Source organism: Podarcis liolepis (assembly GCF_965112155.1).
Source record: "Podarcis liolepis genome assembly, chromosome: 11".
In the NCBI taxonomy this organism is placed as follows: domain Eukaryota; kingdom Metazoa; phylum Chordata; class Lepidosauria; order Squamata; family Lacertidae; genus Podarcis; species Podarcis liolepis.
This window is the reverse complement of record NC_139565.1, coordinates 15,424,193-15,446,317: the sequence shown is the minus strand read 5'-3', so window position 1 is coordinate 15,446,317 and position 22,125 is coordinate 15,424,193. Positions and strand designations below refer to the sequence as shown.

The window sequence follows — 22,125 nt, the reverse complement described above, 5'->3', positions numbered from 1 at the left end:
GGCACTGTTGAGAGTACCAGACGCCCTAGATGTGCTCTTGGTTTGTACTAAAAATCAGTTCACTAGTGTTGCTCTCTGGAATCAATTGCATGCCAAACCGCAGAAATCCCACCCAGCACACCTAACTACTGAGTGGGAAATCAATGGACACGACAACTGTCTGGGATTTAGAATGGCCACAACTTCATTGATTTCTGGTGTAGGAAGCCTTGGCATAGGCAATGGGCGTGTATCCTTCTCAGCTCCCCTGTGAGGGGACTGAGGCATGACATTCAGGGGGTAAATCCATCGCAAAACGCAGGTTTTCACGGATTGCCCCCAAATGCTGAAGGAAACTCTGTGGCCCGCTAGCCCTACGCAACTGGTTCTTTGGACAGAGACTTCCCTCCTGACCCCTCTAGCAGGGTACCCTGTTATCACCGCCACAGACAACAAGGGGTGGGTGAGTCACCACTTTACTGCACCCCAATTGGATCCCAGCTGACCAGATGAAGCGCTAAGTGGTTGGCTGGGCTAACTAGATGGTGAGTGGACCCAAGGGAAACCTCCCTCCCTCAGGTCCACTCACCATGCCCCGCCCCCCTGGGCTGCCACGAATTGGCCCATTTGAATGGACGGGTTTGGCGGGAACTTGTGAGCCTCTGTGGTGGTTGAGGGTGATGGGAAAAACAGCAAAATGGCATGGTGTGTGCAGGTGAGAGTGGAGGTGCCACGATTGGCCTCAACCACCACTCAACAGGAGGATGGTAAGCTGCCATTAGTAGGCAAAATTATAGGTGCTCCAAATAATGACGGCCCCAGCTAAAGACATTTCTGTTTTAGAAGGCTTTATCTGAGGTGTGACCCACCGTACATCTGTAGGACTGGATTTTTGCTTATAATTATCCTTATCATTATTAAATTTATATACTGCCCTCCGTCTGAGGAGCACAGGGTGGTTTACAGTAGAAAAACACAAAATACATGGCATTATAACAAACAAAATGAAACAATCACAGCAATCTTACAGGGTTTTTGCAGTTCACACTGGGCTATACATGATGGACAGATGCTTTTTCTTCGTCTTCATCTTTTTATGCTATGATTATGTTTGTTGTTGTTATTATTACTGTTCATTTCATTTGTACACTGCACCTCCTTCCAAGGGGCCCAGGGTGGCAAATGCCTCTTTAATGAATTATTTCTCACAGAGAAAGAGACCATGGGCTTCATCATGCCATGTACTATAAGACATGAACAAACCCTCACACCAGTAGTATATAAAAACCCAAAAAGTTGTAAAACGTTGTTGCCTGTAAGTTTAATATCTGCTTCTGTTTTTCTATCAAACAGACCAGCTTTTGAATTTAATTTTAAATACACTTCATTTACCTTGTGGCTTCCACCTTCAATAGCAGCATAGAGCAAACATTTTTATTAACACACCAGCTAGATATTAAGTTAGCATCCCAATCCTTTTAAACCTTTCTGTTGTGCTTGCCTAATGTGTTTTGCGAAAATGAATCTTTCATACTGCTATTTGTACATTAAATTATGAACTGCGACATTCAACCAGGTAAAGACTTATTGATACCATCACAGGCTAGGATTTGTAAGCACCTATTCAGCACTATGATGTAATATATTCAGATGAATATGCAACTGTGAAATTATGTAATTTACTGTAAAAGCAGAGTATAATGTTTGCTCTTTTGGCTGCTTGCCCTACTGGGTTTCATTCAGATATAAGGGTCTTTGTTCGGTGTGAAGACTTGAGAACTTTCTTCTGAGACTGCTCCAGTTTATAGCCAAGTCTCTCTTTCACTCTGTCATAATTACCTTTACAGCAAAAAGTAAAGTGTGTGTCATATCCAGAAATTAACCAGGGTAAAGTCCAATTTTGATACATCTTCTGAGGTGACTTGTGATACAGGGAATATAATTCCAGGAATCACTGGGAAATGTGTTTATTTAATTTGTTTTAATAATTTTTTAAAAGTTGCACACATTTTTCCATTGTGGAAGAAAGGTTTACTTGTTTTTTTATTTCATTTTAAGTTTAATGGACGAATCCTGAGTTGACCAAAGCTTGAAGCAAATACAAGAAAAAATGACTGCTTTCACTGCACTGCCTGAGCAAGGGCCCCTGAACCTTTGAAAACGTCAGCATAGCCCTGGGTTCTTCACCACATTTTAGATCCCCCCCCAGCACCCCAGTGATTGTGTGATGCTGACCCAGCAAGGCAACTAATTTTTTTATTCTAGCACCAAAGCTAAGGGACTGTGTTTTCCTCCAGCTGAATGTATATGTGTATATGTCATTGGAATGGATAATGTATTTTGTTGCCACTGAGCTTCAGAGTCATAGGTGTGGGTTCTTAAGAATGCAGTTCTTGAATTAGACTTGCAATTATATGAATTACAAACAGCTCCCCATTTACACGTGCTCTATTTGTGCACAACCACACACACACACACACGGTGCCAGGAAGTGGATCCCAGAAATGGGGAGCACCCTGGAGAGTCCTTCTGGCTTGCAAGGAGACCCTTCCCAGAGCCCAAAGAGGGTGTCCTCCTCTTCAGGCACCTAACTAGCTGGTGTGCGGGGTAGCACAGCAGCAGAAATTGCTTCTCCGCATGTCAGCTGACATGCATGGAAGAACTTTCTCCACCCATCAGCTGTGTAAGAGCTGCACTGTAGGGTATGTGTGTGAGTGTGCATGTGTGTCTTTTCTCAGAGCAATATATTCTGGATTGCTGTCCGAAAAAGTGCCTTCATAGGTGCCACTTTCTGCAGCAAATAAATGCTTACAAAAAAAATGCAAAGCTATTTACACAGTGAATTGACAAAGCCATAATCAGCAAATTTTGAAGCAGTTGTTCGGTGACTACAGTACTATGTGACCTAACAACCTGGGTCCGGCATACCTTAGGAAAAAGGCTCACTATGTATAGACCAACCTGTTCCATGATATCTCAAGGAGCATGTGGTGATGTAGAAGTCCATGTGAATGGAGGGTCCATCTGAATAACCACGTTTAGTGTGTATGAGACATGAATGGAAGCCTGTTCACATGCCAAGATTGTACTTAATTGAGTTGATAACAAAACTTCCTTGATCATATCCTGCTTTCTTTTACCTAGGAGATTGTGTCTGCTTTACTAGGAATAGTGAAAGCTATTTCATTTTCATTTTCTCTTTCTCGTTATGCTATATTTATGGGCAGTCAGTTCTTCATGCATAGACCTTCCAAGAGACAGCATCACTTTCAGGGCATCACTTCCAGAGAAAATGAAGTTATTGGAATTCCTAGCCATGAGTAATAATAAAATGTGTGTGGTTTTGTTTCTTAATTTTAAATAGGGGCCAAGGGGGTAATTCAGGGTTTAAGATGCATGGATAGAATACGGGTGATGAATATAGACTACATAAATTATGGAGAAAGTCTAGAGACCAATATTTTAAAAGCAGTTTTTGAACATCCTACTGTGCCTTTTTATTTGTTTATTTATTATAGGTATTTAGATATTTGCTGTTGCAAGTGTATCTGTATATGTTGAACAAGACACTTTCCCAGCAGCAAAAGCTTCCTTACATAACATTTCCATTATTAATCCATGAGCTACTTTTCACTCAGTTAAATTGTATTTCTGTACTTGGTCTATAATCCCAATTAGCATGCTAACTGCTGTAACCAGTGTACATCAGAATATTTGTACATAAACACTTAACCACAATCATCTTCCATGGGGAAATGACCATTAAAACATAGTTGTTTTTTCTATCTATGTCGCTGTTGAGCACGATTGAAATAGAGAACGGCCTGGAGGCAATTTTGCAGTGAAAAGCAATTATAAAAAAATATACTAAATTATAGGAGCTGCATATAATCCCCAATTAGTCTGCGTTTTAATGCCCCAACCTGTCTCCAGTGTTTTACCCCAATGGAACAGATTTCTTGACAAGTCATACATATTTAGTTCTGCATTTTCTTGTCAAGTCGCAGGTTTTCACTATTATATTAATAACAAAGCAATTTCTCCTTGTGATAAAACCTGTTATATAATTTGTCAAATCAAACTCCATCCTGAGGGTCCTAAATGAAGGATTTCCCATGCCAGAATTCTGGTTTCATCTTGAAGTCTGATTAAGAAGAAACATTGAAGTAGATTTTAGCCTATAAAAATGTATCCCACAAAAAGGTTGTTAGTTTTTAAGGTATCACAAGACTCATTGAAAAGTTTCAAATAACTTAAATCAAATAAAGCAATATTCAATAATCCATTAGTATCTGAAGAAGTGTGCATGCACACGAAAGCTCATACCAATAACAAACTTAGTTGGTCTCTAAGGTGCTACTGGAAGGATTTTTTTTAAAAAAAATTTATTTTGTTTCGACTACGGCAGACCAACATGGCTATCTACCTGCCATTAGAATCTAATAGTAAACAGTAAAATTAAACATCAGCAAATAATAATTAAGCAGTTTACACTTATCAGTTATAATAAAGAATTACTAATCTGTGATCTAAAAATAACAACAAATCACAATGCATAAAATACCATAAAACGTACAAAACCATGTAAAACGATCAAATTGAGAAACAAGGACACACAACTTATAAAATTATTTTTTTAAAAAAATATCCCTAAACTCTTCTATTCCCAGATGATTCTGCAGTCTTCAAATTCATGCTCTGGGAAAGGCTCCCATGGTTGGAGTTGGGGCAAGGCGAGTGGAAAGGCCATTGCCTCATGACCATCAGAAAGTCTCTCTCCCCTCATAAATGTCTGCCTTACTGGCTAAAATGCATACTTCCTCCACATTTTTGTCCTGACCCAAAAAACCCCAACAACAATGTAGCGACCGCTACACTATTGTACTTTTATGGAAATACATATATTGGTGTGGCAAAAGCTGTCTTAAAACTTTGGAAATGAAAAGAACCTGTCCCAAACCACAGAATGAATCACAGGTAGATTAGAAAGAAAAGACAGAAAGACAGTTCCATCTGTTTGTTAACCTAGATAAAGCCTGATCTTACATAAATCAGTTTTATTGGATCAAAAAATATTTATTTTGAAAAAAAGATTATATTGCTGCAGTATCATAGTAAGCTTGGACCATAACTGGTTAGATGAAAGTAATGGTTTGCTGCCAGGGCCAGGCACAATTTATGCAGTTGGCACTGGTCCTACTCCTCCACTTCTCTTCTATAAGCAGTTTCGTGACAATCTTTCAATTTTATGCTTGTGTAGCTTATATTAAAGAAAGGGGTTGCAATTAATTATTTACCTTGGAGTGGCAATGTTATATTGTGTTCAGCCTATTTTGCAGATTATTCAGCACCCTTCCTTCTGCTTTGAAGAAACTGCTTTATTTTGAAGAGAATTCTGCACTCAAGCAGCAGTCCTAAAAACACTGAAGATCCACTGAACAAAGTGAAACTTATTTATGAGTAAACTTGAAAGGGTTCATACTGTTGGCATCAAACTATCCAGAATATTGTGCCTTTTATTTCTAGAGTAAATTATTTTCTACAAGTAGCTCTTGCAGCAAAAGGAGTGTATCCTTCCTCCTAATAAGAACTGCTCCTGTTCAGGGTTCCAGTTTGCCATTCCTTCCTTGCAGAACATTTAAGCCTTACAGAGCTACAATTCCCAGCACTCTTGAAAATCTACAGATCCCCCATGACTCTTCCCATTGCACCCGTCTTTTCCAGTCCCAGGGCTTAAGCCCTTGTTGGACTGGTTTTTGTTTTGCATTGCTCCGCTGTTTTTTAAATATTCTTTGTACTTCTGTAAACCTCAGAGTTTTCTCAAGCATGCTGATACTTTCCTCTTGTTTCTCATGACCCCGTTCTGGCTTCAGTCCTGGTGGCACAAGGCTTGAGTTTGCTATAAAAGATGGGAATAATACAGAGGATTTCGGCGTGTTTCTTAACTCATCCCAGAGTTCATAGATTGATAGATAGAATAGAAATAATATATATATATATATATATATATATATATATATATATATATATATATATATATATTTTACTTATTTGGAATCAGAAAAATATTTATCCTGTAATCTCCTGGCAGTTTTTCTGGAAATTACAATTTTCAGTTTCTGATGTTACTGAGTCGTGGTAGAAACAGTGAACCTTCTAAGGAAGGAATTTTCAAAGAATACTAATGGTGCAAACTTTTGAAAGAAGTTTATTTATTTATTTAATAAAATTTATACACCACCTGACTGTGGCTGGGGAAACCCAGCCAAATGGGCGGGATATTATTATTATTATTATTATTATTATTATTATTATTATTATTATTATCACTTGTTTCTTGTAGTGTTCAGAGCCAGTCAATATTGAATAAAAGAATCTAGGAAATAAATGATAGGATTGGAAATAATGTTTTCCAACTGATTTCATTATTATGCACACTATGGATTTTTAGAAGGTCACAGTTGGGGTGGTTTTAATTAACCATATGGTTTGAAATTGACAGATGTGGGTTGTGGATTTGTCGGAGGAAATAAAACTTGATTCCCAGAATTAACCAGATGTTCTATGCAGTAATACAGTGACCTTGTTGATTAAGCAACATCTATGTAATGCACACAAAGAAGAAACTGGAAAATTTGTTCGATATATCCTGTCTGCTTCCCACAACAAATTTACAAGTATCATTCACTGAAATATGAGGTAGAAGATGACAGATGTGGAACTGTGACTAATAAGCAACTTGTATTCCTCTAATAAGATTTCAGTGATAGCACTGACTTAATAGTGCTGGGATTCTATTGAGCATCTCTAGTGCAGCTAAATGTAGTTAGATATTTGTACCATACAGTAGAGCAATAGTTCTTTATAACTGGAAATGTCTCAAGCACAAGATTGCTGGTTTTATGACATATCAAGGAGTTGTGATCACATTTGTTACTGTATTAGACCATCAGCCTAGGGATTACATTGCTTCTAATATCATCTCATGAGTCACAAAATGTATTAAGACTATTCCATTCAAACTGGAATGACATGGACATAAATGAAAGCGTAACCCCAAGAGGAAAAATGAAAGATCAGTTTGTTAGAACATTTACACCCCATCTTTCAGTTCTACAATAGAACCTCCCACAAACATCTTATGATCTAAGCAAAAAACCTAAACCAAAATACATACCATAGTTATAAACAGAAACAGTAACACAGAGAGAGATTAAAAGGCTAAAGATTGGTTGGTAGTTGTTCTAATCCTAATTAAACAATCACAGATGTTTCTTGTGCAAGGTGTTGAATTGTGTAGTTGTGGTTCAAGGACCCGATCCCCGCTTTGTGGAATGAAGACACACGGACACGGAATATAAGGTTAATGGGCAAGAAAAGGCCACAACTTTATTGATTACAGCAAGTGAAAAGGCTTAGGCATTGGACCACGACAGATTGACTCCACCCACTCAGAGAGGGGTGAGCCCAAAAGGGGGTTTATTCACCAGAAGGTGGAACCTGTTGATGCTAATACAACTATAAGCTCTCCCCTGATGTCACCAAGGGTCGTACCATGGCCCCCCGCCACACAAGCATCGGACAGGATCCACGACCGCCGGATTCCTTTAACGGAATACCCAAAATTGAAGGGGTAGGTGATGGCCACACCTAGCCCTTCCAAACACCACAAACACATTCCATTGCCTAACCTACCCACCAATACCAAGAAAGTTGTGACGATTGCTACGAGGTAGGCGAAAAAACCACAAGGCCTAATGCCAGATGGAAAAATTCCTACCAGGCCCCCAGGACAACTTGGGCAACCAACCTAAGGTCCATAGCAAAGCCAAGAGAAAAACTAAACCCTAAACTCTAAGGGAGTGGAGGGTGGGTGACTCATGACAGGAAGGCGGAAAATGAGGCAGAACGGCTGGCGCAGCAGTAAATTAAACTGCAAACCACGCCCCCTCCAAGCCACCCGGTTGGGCGCTTACCTGTGGGCGTGGTGCGCCAGCCAGGTGAGTGGGCAGGGGCCATAACGGCCCCTGCGTGACGCAGAAATCGCGTCCCGCCCACAACATCTCCCCTCTTAGAAGAAGGAGATGCTTTGCTGACTAACTCCAGATGAAACTACAGTGGTGCCCCGCAAGACGAATGCCTCGCAAGACGGAAAACTCGCTAGACGAAAGAGTTTTCCGTTTTGGAGGTGCTTCGCAAAACGAATCTCCTATGGGCTTGCTTCGCAAGACAGAAATGTCTTGTGAGTTCCTGCGGGTTCCCCCCCCCCTTTTCTAAGCCACTAATCCACTTATCAGCTGATCCAATCAGCAGATAAGCCGCTAAAAACCGCTAATAGCACTAATCCGCTAATCCATCAATGGGCTTGCTTCTCAAGACGAAAAAACCGCTAGACGAAGAGAATCACAGAACGGATTCTTTTCATCTTGCGAGGCACCACTGAAATACCTATATTTGTTGCACTTTGAAATCTCACTCATATTGGGAACTGAATCTACCTTAGTTGCCGTAATCGATGACCTCTACCCAGAGAAGCTGGGTGAATGCAGCTGAATTGATTCTGTTGGATTTCTTGGTGGTATTGAATACTATCGGCCATGGTACCCTTCTGGATAGGCTCTCTGGGATGGAGATTGGAATCACCATTTTTCATTCGTTCCATTCCTACCAGGAAAGCCACTCTACAAAGTAGTATTAATGGGCTTTACTTTTCTCCCATGGCATTTATGTTAGGGGACGTCCTTGGGGATCCATTCTACCCCGCTAAGTTTTCAGCATATTTATTTGAAGCCAGTGGATGAAGGTCATCAGAAGATTTGGAACTGGTTGTCACTCATATGCTGATGATAGTTGACGTTGGAGAGATCACTTTCAGGATAGTGGCATCCACAGTAGGGTCAGCCTTGCATTAAGATCAGCTTTGTGTCAAGGGTAAGTTATAGCAACACTCCTATAATTTTGGCATATGCTGAGCTGTAAAACAGAAGAGGTGTGGGGTGCGTATGAGCTGTTCTTAATATATCATGTAGTATTGTCTGTGGGTTTTCTTTTGTTCATTAGCGGTAGCAACTAATTCATAACCCTTACAGTGCGACAATCCATAACATCCTGTTAATTCTCTATTAAGATGGAAGAGGAATTGTAAATGTGGTATTTTCAGTCTCTGTGAAGCATGTAATTCCAGCTTGGATTTTACTCTTTTTTTGGTTAAGACTGATTCTCTATAAGGTTTTAAGAATACATTTATGCTAATTAATGCTGTATTTTCATCTCATCCCCTAACAAAACATAACTATGGCACTGGAAAAGTATAATGGCAATATAATTAAAATTTCTTCTAAGGAAAACATTGTAATAGACATCCTGCCATGCTTATGCTATTTTAATTGGATGTTTAGCTCTAGGGATGTTCATAATTTATCATAAAACTTTAATGTTAATAAAATCAGCTGGGAGGAAGCTGTACTTAATCTCCTTGATTACACCATAAGGGCTAAAATCTTAATTTAATTTTTTTATGTGCTAACAATGGAAGAAAGAGAAGGCAGGATGTTCGGTTCCTCATTTGTGAACTGGCTGCTCCTCTGTGTGTGAACATGTGTCTGTATGCAAGAAAATTAATTCTGAGCTAAGATAAATCTTGTTATAGAAGCCATGCTATATGTTAAACAGTTTTGGTTTGTAGTCCTGGGTGAGCTTCCCAAAGAAAGTTTGATATCATTGACAGTGTTCTAACAACTTTTAGCATGGTTCTAGTTTCCCTTTTAGTCCCCTGCTGTTATTACAGTGGTACCTCGGGTTACATACCATTCAGGTTACATACGCTTCAGGTTACAGACTCCGCTAACCCAGAAATAGTGCTTCAGGTTAAGAACTTTGCTTCAGGACAAGAACAGAAATTGTGCTCTGGTGGCGCAGCGGCAGCAGGAGGCCCCATTAGCTAAAGTGGTGCTTCAGGTTAAGAACAATTTCAGGTTAAGAACGGACCTCCAGAATGAATTAAGTACTTAACCCGAGGTACCACTGTATTGAAGTCACTCCAGTCCCCTCTCCCCATGGGTTTTTATCTAGTCCACTTAATCAGTTTTGAAGAAGTATTGCACATGTTTCATCTGTTGTGTAATAACACCTACTGTTGTAACATAGAGTTAAAGTCTTAGTGGTAATTTAAAGAAGGTAAATTTCCAGGGGGGCGCTGGGTAATATATATTTTTTCTGAAAAGGGGGCGGTAGGGTAGGCCAAATATGTTGGGAACCTCTGATCTAGTTCAACTCTCTGCAATGCATGAATTCTGCCCACAGCTGTCCCTGGGTGGGCATGCTTGAACCACCAACCTTCTGGTTAACAGCCTGATGCACTGACTTGCATGTGTGTGTGAGAGTGTGCACGTGTGCGCACAAAGCCCTTGAACAGGCAAGTGCATGCAGTACACATCTGCCCAAATTAGTGAACAATGGATGTCTCTGTGTAATCTGAAACCCTTTGGCCTTTGGTGGCTGAGATGGAGCCACCAGAATGGAGTCTATATATTGCCATTCAGTTAACATTATCTAAAGAAGTTTACAATGCAAAAGCAAAAACAACACTAAAATAATATTCAAAATATTATTTGTCTTAAAACTCAGTAGATGTATAAAAAGCCTGCGAAAGGAGAAGGTCTGCCTGGAATTGAAAAGCTAGTAAAATGAGTTGCCAGGCAAGCCTTCGGGAGGGGGGGGGGATCCATTGGTGAATGTCATCTGTTCAGCTGCCTCCCATCCTCCTCAGATTGAGGGGGGGGGTCATCTAAAGACACAGACACAGAAGTCATAGACACAGAAAATCCTTCAAGCACCCAGATCTTACATAAACTATGTAGGGCTTTAAAGCTAAGCCCCAAACCCTTGCATTTATCTGTTAAGCATGCAGCTGGGTAATTGATAGCCAGTACAGTTCTTTCAGCAGTGGTGTAACATGGTGGCGATCAGCTGCTCCAGCGAGCAAGTTGAAAATTTTGCACTTGCTGCAGCTTCCTGGCCAGTCTAAAGGACAGCTCCACAATAGAGCTCATTGAATTTTGCTTAGAAATGGATCAGGAGCTATTGGAACTGTTAAGCACTGACAAGAGGTATTCACAACGACCAGTCTGAGTTAGTGTCTGTGTTGAAGAAGAAGAAGAAGAAGAGTTTGGATTTGATATCCCGCCTTTCACTCCCTTTAAGGAGTCTCAAAGCGGCTAACATTCTCCTTTCCCTTCCTCCCCCACAACAAACACTCTGTGAGGTGAGTGGGGCTGAGAGACTTCAAAGAAGTGTGACTGGCCCAAGGTCACCCAGCAGCTGCATGTGGAGGAGCGGAGACTCGAACCCGGTTCTCCAGATTACGAGACTACCGCTCTTAACCACTACACCACACTGGCTCTCTCTGTTGTACCAGATGCAGTTTTTGAACAGTCTTGAAAGGCAGTCCAGTGTACAACACTTTGCAGTAGTCCTCCTTAGAGGTTACCAGAGTCTGGGTAACAGGAGTGCCAAGTCGAATAAGATATTGTGGGTGCCCAGGTAAGCCCCATACCACATAATTGATCGCATGATGCAGTGCACACACACCATTTGAATGGCAATGGCCACCAACTTTGTGGGGAGCCAGCCTCCTCAAATATTTTATTTGAGCCCCTAGGAGTTGGCTCCTATGCTGGGTAACTGTGGCCAGGCTATCTGTGTCTGCAAAGAAGAGCTGCTTCTTCTATTTAGTCCAGAAAGTCAACTTACACCTCCTTGGTCTCAGTGATGCCCTTGTAGAACTCAACAGGGAGGAGGATGGGGACAATTACTAGAATGAGTCATTGGGTCTGGTGCAATCAAGTGTTGGCCTTTATGTCTTCTGCCCGATCAGACCCAATGGGCGCCAGCCCCCACTGAAAAATGCATAAATCAAGGCAGCTTATAAAGCCTTGATGCAGGACTTCAGAGCAGTTGCTGCTCTTAGGAAGCTCCAAAGTGCCCTCCCCTTGCTTCAGGGACAACCCAGTTTGCTTTGGAGGAGGTCCAAATACCAAACTGAAGTGGAGCTTCACTTTAGCATTCAGGCTTTGTCTGAAGTAGATGTATATTGCTAATACGTAATTGTACAAGTTAGCAATATGCATTCAGGAATATTATATAGCTAGAAACCATAAACCGCAGCAGCCTACAAAGAGTGTGTGTCTTCTGAGTTGTCTGTGCAGTTTCTGCCATTGCTGTTCCAGCTGCAAACCACAGACTGCTTTTTAAATCTAATACTTAAACAGTGGTTTGGATTTGCTAAACTTCAGCATCAAACACTGGGGGGAAACTAGGTTATTTGACTTAATGATTAACATATTTTATACAAGGGAACTGGCTTTTAGTTTGATTCTGTTTTTATTTTGTTTTTATATACTGGTAATGAATTCTGCAGAAAATGTTTATTAGATTATGGACTACACCTTCTCTGACCTGTTGTAGGGGGGGACAAAGAATGGATTGTGCATTGTGACCTTAAAATTGAAATATCCTGCTCCATTTACAATGGAATCCTCTACTGGACTCAGAAGTCATATACTTGCAGGAAAAATACTATGAATCATTGCTAATTACAGATAATCACATAAATTGTTATGTATTACTAGAATGAAATATGTGACTTAAACTGAAGTAAAAGGGTCACTACAAGTCAAAAGCAGAAAATCTTGCACTCTGTAGGAGCCTTCTACGTTGCCTTTGATTGTATTCCATTTTTTGACTGAAATCAATAGGCCAGAATTGGATTTGTAGTGGTGCAGTATTGCCTAAGGGCCCAGCATAATTGTGTATTCTGTACTTCAACAAAGTTTCTAATGGTTTAAAAGGAGGACAAAGACTTATAAAATCCATTGTACCAGGCCTCTGCATGTTTGCATAAATGTTTTTGAAATGTCCTCTTTTTAATAATGCTTTCAAAACGTTGTGTTTTTTTTCTTCTTATGAGGCCCTGTTTTGTAATAATGTTTTCTCCCAGAGCTAAAAGGATTTCCCATTTGAGAAGATGGGAATGTAATCCATAGAAATACTGAGTTGCTTTAACTGTAGTCTGAAAGCCGGGAAGTGTAATCAAAACGGAGAAAAAACAGCTGTCATTCCCTTTATTTCTGATGTTCAGTCTCGAGTGCTGATACTTATGTAGACAAAAGGACATCACACAAATGGGGTGGTGGCGGTGCTGTTGGCAAGTTCAGAAGAACTCAGAACTTTTCAGAAGTACATTTTTTAAAAAACACACACCAAAGGGGTAAAACCATATCCAAAATAATCTGCACATGTTTGTACTTGCACGTGTGGAGAAGGAGAGAGAAAACACCGAGGAGGCGATACTTTGAAGATGTGGCTCTCTGGTATCCCTCCACAAGCAAATAAATTTCCTAGAACTGTACATTCTCACCTAAGAAGGGAAAGCATTGAAGATGCTATAGAATCATAGTTGGAGGAGACCATGAGGATCATCTAGTCCAACTCGCTGCAATACAGGTATATTTTGCCCAATGTGGAACTCAAACCCACGACGCTGAGATGAAGAGTCTCATGCTCTCCCACTGAGCCACTCTCATTCCTGATATGCACACACAACTTTGCATATACATGCTCCACATTTTTTGGTGGGGTCCAACTTATTAATTCATCAAGAACTGCACAATTGTATAAATAGTAGGAATGATCCACAAGCGAGTATTGATGATGATAATGATGATGAATGCCCATGCTTTTTGTAGTGTATGTAGCAGAGCTGGAAAAGCCTGAGCAGTCTTGGGACAGGGTGGGTCTTAAGAGATGCAGTTTAACTCTGCCTCTCACTGCAACAGATTTAACATTAATCACCTCAGGAAAGCTATTGTTTGCACTAGAAGAGAAGCCTCCTTTGGCACCAATGGGAGCTTCCTTTGAAATGCAAACAATAGCTTCAGAGAGGCGATTTTTCTTTCAGGACCATGGAAGGGAGAGAGCCAGCAGGCTAACTCAAACCTTCTACAGTGCCAAGGGTCCACAGAGCTGCTATTTACATAACAAAAAGCATGCACATGAATTTTATTAACACAATTAATGCCATGTTTAGGTTCGCCTTCCTTAACTTCCTTCTGGATTGCACTGTTTCTTCTGGCATATCTTGTTAGCTTCTCCCTGCGAGGCTGCTATACTATGTGAGTCTTTTTACTCACTAAAAACAGAAAGTACAACAGTGTGAATTGCCATACAGTGGTACCTTGGGTTACAGACGCTTCAGGTTACAGACTCCGCTAACCCAGAAATAGTTCCTCGGGTTAAGAACTTTTTTCAGGATGAGAACAGAAATTGTGCGGTGGCAGCGGGAGGCCCCATTAGCTAAAGTGGCACCTCAGGTTAAGAACAGTTTCAGGTTAAGAACAGACTTCAGGAACGAATTAAGTTCTTAACCAGAGGTACCACTGTACTTGAAAAAGTATTATGAACTTTTTCCAGAAAGTGACAACATCATTTTAGCAGTTGAATAGATAACGCTAGATGGTATGGTCCTACTGAATCAGCAGCTAATAAATATTTATTGTTGTAATAAACAAGCAGCCACAACCTCTTGATGATTGCTTACTGGATTTGCAGACTACTGTAGGAAAGAATGCCTAACTATTAAGTATAAGGAAACAAAGGTTATGGTGTTTTCTGAAATGGGGGCCAAATATTCTTGGGCCACGACTGGCCATAATTCAGAACAAGTTGATTCTTCCAAGTACCTTGGGATCTGATTTCATGACTCTACCAAATGCATTGTTCCAGGCAAGCTAGGAAAGGCTATAGTGGTGCACTAGAGCATTGCTTAATTTTTTTTCTGCGCAAAAGGAGGTGCAATTGCTCTAGCGGCCCTGGGGTATGCACGGCAAAAGTTGTGAACCAGGTTTTATATGGAGCCTCCGTCTGGTTCCTTGGACTTCAATTTTCTTTTGCTCTTCTTTGAGCTATAATAGTTATACCTACATTTGTTGCCAGCGCTGCTCTTAATTTCAAAGTGGACTGAATGCATTCAGTAGCTTAGCATAAATATCCTCCATTCATTATGGTCTCTGAATCTGCTCCTCTGTCTCTGGCATTGTTGCTTGAGTCTTTTGTATCCACATGGAGAACAGAGTTGTGGGGAAAGATTTCAGCAGCACGGGTTGCCAGTTCCCCCCCAAGTCCAATTTGATGTGTTCACATTAATCTTTAAAGCCCTAAATGACTCAGGCTCCAAGTATCTGAAAGACTGCCTTCTTTGCTACACACACTTGGGTGCTAAGAAGGCAGAGAGGGCCTTCATGATAGTTCCTTCATCCTCAGAGGCTTGGCGGGGATGGCCTGGGAGAAGGGCATTCTATGTGGTGCCCCCTAAGCTGTGGGACTCTCTATAGAGGTGTGTCTGGCGCCTTCATTTTACAGCTTCTGGTGAATGTTGAAGATGCACCTCTTAACACTTGATTGAAAGCCTCCCAGAGTGGCTGGGGAAACTCAGCCAGATGGGCAGGGTATAAATAATATATTATTATTATATTATTATTAACTTTGGCTTTTGACCCTTGAGGTGAACATTTTTAGGACCCGCCTTGCTTTTCTGATTTTAACTTGTTTTAAACTGTTTTTAATATTGTGCTTTAATGTTGTAACCCACCCTGGGACCTTAGGGTGAAGGGCGGAAAAGAAACAAACAAATGTTAATAAATGTTGGTTTTCTGCTGTCCTTGGACCTAGTGCAAACCAAATCTATTGTTACGCAGAATAAAAGATAACAAATGCGCAAGGGCTAATGCATCAGCTTAAGGGGCCACAATCATGGGTAGGCAAACTAAGGCCCGGGGGCCGGATCCGGCCCAGTCACCTTCTAAATCCGATCTGCGGATGGTCCGGGAATCAGCATATTTTTACATGAGTAGAATGTGCCCTTTTATTTAAAATGCATCTCTGGGTTATTTGTGGGGCATAGGAATTTGTTCATTCCCCCCCCCCAAAAAAAATATAGTCCCGCCCACCACAAGATCTGAGGGACAGTGGACTGGCCCCCTGCTGAAAAAGTTTGCTGACCCCTGGGCCACGTACACCACCCTCACTGTGCCATACTTAATCTACTTCAAACAAATGTACACCATATCTATATTTTTTAACAATAGCCAAGTGCAGAAGAGTAGTTTGGCTGGCACATTTTAACATTTTATCCTCCAAGATCGTGGACGACAGATTTGCGAAACTTCCTTCCAAGGACAGATGGTGTTCTTTCATTCATTCAGAGCTTGAAACAGTCTCTCGTGTTTTTCTGTTGTAGATTCTATAGAGGGGTCAGAGGACACAATTTATCCCCTTAAGAGGCAGTTTCTTGCTTGATCCTTGGAGATGAGACCCTGTTGAGTAGAAGGGTTCTAATAAATTCATTACTAAACAAGTGGCAATATGTCTGAATGTAATACGTCTTAGACTCACTCTGATTGTTGGCTCCTAACTTGACACATTTGTTCTTCTGAGGCTTTGATTTTATATTTTTTTATACTTTGTACTTCCTTTAAAACTTTGATTAATTGATAACAAGTAGGAGCAGAAATGTACATACGGTCACCCAACTGTAGTAGCAATAATAGGTCACTAAAAATATGAGACTTGGATGCTTACAAAAATGTACTTGAAATAGTGTTTTCACATTTTAAGATTAGAAGAACTGATTAGCTGGTCCTCCCGTTCCCTCTTCTTTCCTTACCCTTCTCCCCAATATACACATTTATACTCTAAAATAGAGTAATTTTCCTGTAAAATAGATAGAATTTCTTTTCCTTACATGAGTGAGTGAAGAGAAATACTATAGTTGGAAAAACCTTTTTTTAAAAAATAATAATAATTCAATGGTGAAAAGCAAGCTTGCAGTATAGCGTATTATTTAGGAAAAAATAAGTTAATATAAGTGAGTCATTGTTTTTCCTGATATGTCATAGCTGGAAGAAACACACCTAATAATAGTTATTATTTTTGTTTTCTAGATGCAGCAGTTGTTCCATGAAAACTATGAACACAACCGGAAGGGTTATATACAAGATCTTCACAACAGCAAAATTCACACAGCCATTACACTTCATCCAAATAAAAGGCCAGCCTATCAGTATAGGCTTCACAATTACATATTGGCCCGTAAAATTTCAGAATTGCGTTATCGTACCATCCAGCTTCACCGGGAAAGTGCCCTCATGAGCAAGCTCAGTAACGATGAAATCAGCAAAGATGATCAGCTTCTTGGAATGATGCCATCTTTCAACCGCTTTCAGCCACGTGACAGGAATGAAGTCATTGAATGGGAATTTTTGACTGGAAAGCTGCTTTACTCAATGGCTGAGAATCAGCCACCTAGACAGAGTATTAATAGCATCCTGCGGGCAGCATTAGATGATACTGTAATGCAGGTAATGGAAATGATCAATGAGAACTCTAAATCTAGAGGAAGGCTGATTGACTTCAATGAAATACAGTATGGGTATCGTAGGGTTGACCCTTTGCATGGTGTGGAATACATTCTGGATTTACTTCTTTTGTATAAGAGGCACAAAGGAAGAAAAGTCACCGTTCCAGTTCGGCGCCATGCATACCTTCAACAATTATTTAGTAAACCATTTTTCAAAGAGGAAGAAGAGCTGGATGTAAGAAGCCTGGTAGAAAACGTGAACAGCGACATGCAGTCTTTCTCCTTCCTTTCTAATTCTCTGAAAAATTTTTCATCATTCCAAGGCACCAAAGAAATAGGGGGAAGCAGTGACAAGAAGATTCACATTCTTGTCCCTCTCACAGGGAGATACGATATATTCCTAAGATTTATGGAGAATTTTGAAAAGACCTGCCTTATTTCCAAGCAGAACGTAAGGCTGGCAGTCATTCTCTTTAACTCTGATTCTGGTCAGGATTCCAGCAAACACACAGAGCTGATCAATGAATATCAAAAGAAGTATCCTATGGCAGACATGACCGTCATTCCAATGTCGGGAGTTTTCTCTAGAGGTTTGGGTCTTGAAATGGCCTCCTCTAAGTTTGACAATGACACTTTGCTGCTATTTTGCGATGTTGACCTGATATTTACCCCCGATTTTCTCCAGCGGTGTAGAGCTAACACCATTCAAGGACAACAGGTTTATTATCCCATTATTTTCAGTCAGTATGACCCCAAAGTAACACATGGGGGCAACCCTCCAGCGGACAGCAACTTTGTTTTCACAAAGAAAACTGGGTTTTGGAGGGACTATGGGTTTGGGATTACCTGCATTTACAAAAGTGACCTTGTGAATGCTGGTGGATTTGATACCTCTATTCAAGGCTGGGGACTTGAGGATGTAGACCTCTTTACTAAAGTAATAAATTCGGGACTTAAGGCGTTTAGGAGCCAAGAAGTGGGAGTTGTACATGTATTTCATCCAGTTCATTGTGATCCCAACCTAGATCCTAAACAATACAAGATGTGTTTGGGGTCCAAAGCAAGTACATTTGCCTCTGCCATGCAACTAGCTGAAATATGGCTAGAAAAACATTTAGGTGTCAGGTATAACCGAACACTCTCCTGACATTCTCACTCGCTCTGCCATCCTAGGGGATTTTACCTCATTCCTTCTTTCTTTTTGTTTGTTGCATTCTTACAACTCCATTTTTGTCTTCCAAAGGATATGTTTTTGACCTCAAACGAACAGAGTCTGCTGTCGGGGACATTACAGATTCCTACTGAACTGATTCAGTGTGGTCTCTTTCTACTCCCTTTGATCAATAAACTGAGTGAAATCATGGCAATCAAATAATCCCACGGAGCACATCCGTCACGTGGAGCTGCATCAGAAGAATGTTCTCTTTGGGCTGTAGGATTCCATATCAATCTTCATCATGTCTGTCAAACTTAATGTGATACAAATATTTTATGGTGAAGATACCACAAAAGTGCTTTATGCTTCCTCTGGGAAAGAGACTCTGCCAAACTTGAGTTTTATAATTTATATGAGAACTAAAATAAACAGTATTATTCTTCATCTTTATAATTTTTAAAGTAAACAAATAACTGACTGTATCTCTATTTTTTTAAAAAAGAGGAAAAACCACATACAAACTGAGGGTTTTCTTTCCTAGTGCAACTGGTACTGGCTACCAAGAACCTTAAATGTCGTACGCGAATGATCTCCTTATTACCGTCTACTCTGAATGCAATTGGACTGTGTTTTCTCAAGGAAGCATGACTTAGTCAAATATTTACATATGCTGAGAAGGTTCCTGAACCAATGTCCTTCATTTGCTGGCAAGAAGAAATCATGACACAATGTGGTTATTTATAATAAAAGTACAGACACACCATATTTTTTTGTCAAAGACAAGAATATGTTGCTTTGTCTCTGTTTAGAATGAGCCTCTAATATATAAATAATTTTATATTTTGTTCCTTTCATAAGACTGCACTTGATACAAAGGGAAATAAAAGGGTACTTAATATTGTCTTTTTATAATTGTGCATTAATATTGATATTCTGAACCAATCCTTGTTAAACTTAAAAGGAAATGTAATTATTTAAGTATGAAATGACTATTGCTGGTCAAAGTTCTTGCCAATATATTTATATTAGTGAAGATTTATAGGAAATGGAATGTGTTAAGACCTCTCTCTGAAGAATACAGAAATGTCAAGGTATATTGATGGAATACTGAATGGAAAATCAATTAGATACCAAAATGTTAGGTCTGTTTTTTGTATTAGTATTATTATTATTATTATTTTGTAAAAGCAAAGGAATAGCCATTTCAAACAATTTCTTGCCCAAATTCTTTTAAATTGCATTTATGACAGAGAGGTAGAATATTTTGTAACAAAACTGTTCTAAGAATCCAGAGGACATATCCAAGAAATGTAAAAAAAATAATATCAAGATGCATATGTAATATAATGCAAACAACAGGGAATCTGAGCATATAATATTTATGGATGTTTTAAGGAAGCATCCCCCCTTACAATACGTGTTCAAATGCATCATATGTATCTCTCTCGGTTATAATAACCTTTGATCCTATTTCCATAAGTTTCCAATGAATCACAAATCATCAAATGCCACAGTTGAATGGGCTCATAAGGCTTGTAAGGAAATGAAAGGGGAATGGGCATTAAAGAGTGTATCCTGAAAACTCCTTTAAAAAATGACAAAGTCATACCTAGCAATCATGTATCTAGATCAGGCATAGGCAAACTTGGCCCTCCAGATGTTTTGAGACTACAATTCCCATCGTCCCTGACTACTGGTCCTGTTAGCTAGGGATGATGGGAGTTGTAGTCCCAAAACATCTGGAGGGCCGAGTTTGCCTATGCCTGATCTAGATACCCTTAAACCAGCATGAATTGTAACTGGAGAGACATCACATAGATGTAAGAACTAGAAAAATATTGTGAATTGATTAGAATATTTAAGTCAGAGCAGCATTGTCCCCTGAATATTATTACTAGGTTCCCAAAGCCTTTTTCTGCCATATTTAATCTTCCATTCTTCTTGGTGTTGGGAACCTATGATGCTGTTCTTAAATTAAGATTTACTGTTCCTGCCCTTCATCTCTCAGAATCTCCCTGCAGATCTGAACAATCACATTTCACAGTCATTTGCGCATGTACGTATTTCATGGCTAGCAATCCATACCAGTTCAAAAACAAGCAAGGCATACCTTCCACCAAGCACTAGCAGTTTCTCTCCTCTTGTGGTTGAGTGTTGCTACATGTTGCTCCCTGCATTGCTTGCGCACTTCCTCGAAACCAGGTTGGAGCTGTCATGAAATAACTATCATCTAGGGGTTTGTCCCTGACATATATTTAGCCTAAGGTGTAAATCCTTCTGGCACATGACACTCTCAGAATTTCTTGCATGCATAATAAAAGTTTAGGTTTATCAAAAACTTCACTAATGCAAAAGCTAGATCTGGGTAAGCCAACACATTCGATTGATGTGTCCATCACAGTACTCCCATCGCCTTATATGAAGTCAGAATAGGCATCACTAATTTTTCTGGCATTTAGACAGGATGTTGACAGGCAGAAGAACTCACAGTCTCAGTCCTTTGTCTCTGAAATATGTTGTTCCCCAGTTACTGAACTAAATTCTTCAAATTGAAATGTGTAACCATATGTCAAAGCCAAAACCTTTACTTTCCAGGATCTGCACATTCTTATGTTGTTCTGTTTTAATTTATCCAGCCAAGCCAAGCTTTGCTTGAAACTCCAGATAATTTACAATTTGACTATATATATATATATGTCATTTGACTGTGCACAGCATTTGAAAAACTAAGCTCATTGCTGATGGCAAATAAGTCCTGGCAGTCTGTCTTAATTATTCCTTTATATACCTGCTAAAATATTTGTGCTCACCTTTGGACTAAATTTACATTGTTTGATCAGACTAAATTGCGCCATAGAACGTGAACTGAACTGGGTGACTGCAGAGGGAGTTCTGTGTATTAAGGACTTGCCGGATCGGGTCCTGTGTTGAAAAAAAACTTTAAAATGTTAGTTCCTACTATTTAGAGATATTTATTTAGTGTATGACGAATTCATTTGTTTATATGATGGATTTCTTTGTTACAAACTGGATTATAAATGTTTGTTATAAAATATTGCATTGTGTTTGGAATAACTGTTCTCAGATAAATCGTGGTAGCTATTTTGTGGTAGCAGATACCTTCTATAGATGACATTGACATAATGGTTGTAGTCTACTGGGGTTTTGCCATGCCCAAGTCCTAGTGGGTGAATAGGAGCTGTGCCCAAAAAATTACAGCTGTTGTCCATTCCAAAGGATCCTGTTGAATTGCAGGTTGATTCCTGCTGAGTTACACCCAGAATTAGAAAATACAACACAGCATTATGTTGTGAACATACGTCTCAAAACTACATTATCTTACAGTTCCCCCCCTTTCATCTAGTGTCTTGTTCAAGCATCATTGCTTATGTTTCTAGCGTGTCTTTTTGACAGTATAGATAGTAATAGCCAATTTCTCCAGACATCTTGAAGATAAAATGATATATTATTTCTCACACAATTCTCTATTAATTTATGGCTGGGGGGAATGTGTAATTTGAAGTGCAAATGAAAACTGAGATATTTTTGTCTTCTCAATTCAAAGTAGTTTTCATTG

The 22,125-nt window shown here is 39.8% G+C and overlaps 1 protein-coding gene across 1 annotated transcript in view; it reads left to right on the top strand.

The window, feature by feature from the left end:
* CHSY3 (chondroitin sulfate synthase 3) overlaps positions 1 to 21,605 on the top strand; it is a 93,931-nt gene extending 72,326 nt beyond the window's left edge. The window contains exon 3 of the mRNA XM_083464466.1: positions 16,977 to 21,605. Within this exon, the coding sequence (XP_083320592.1) occupies positions 16,977 to 18,539 (1,563 nt within the window). The 3' untranslated portion in view covers positions 18,540 to 21,605. The remainder of the gene's footprint in view (positions 1 to 16,976) is intronic.
* The last annotated feature ends 520 nt before the right edge of the window (positions 21,606 to 22,125 follow it).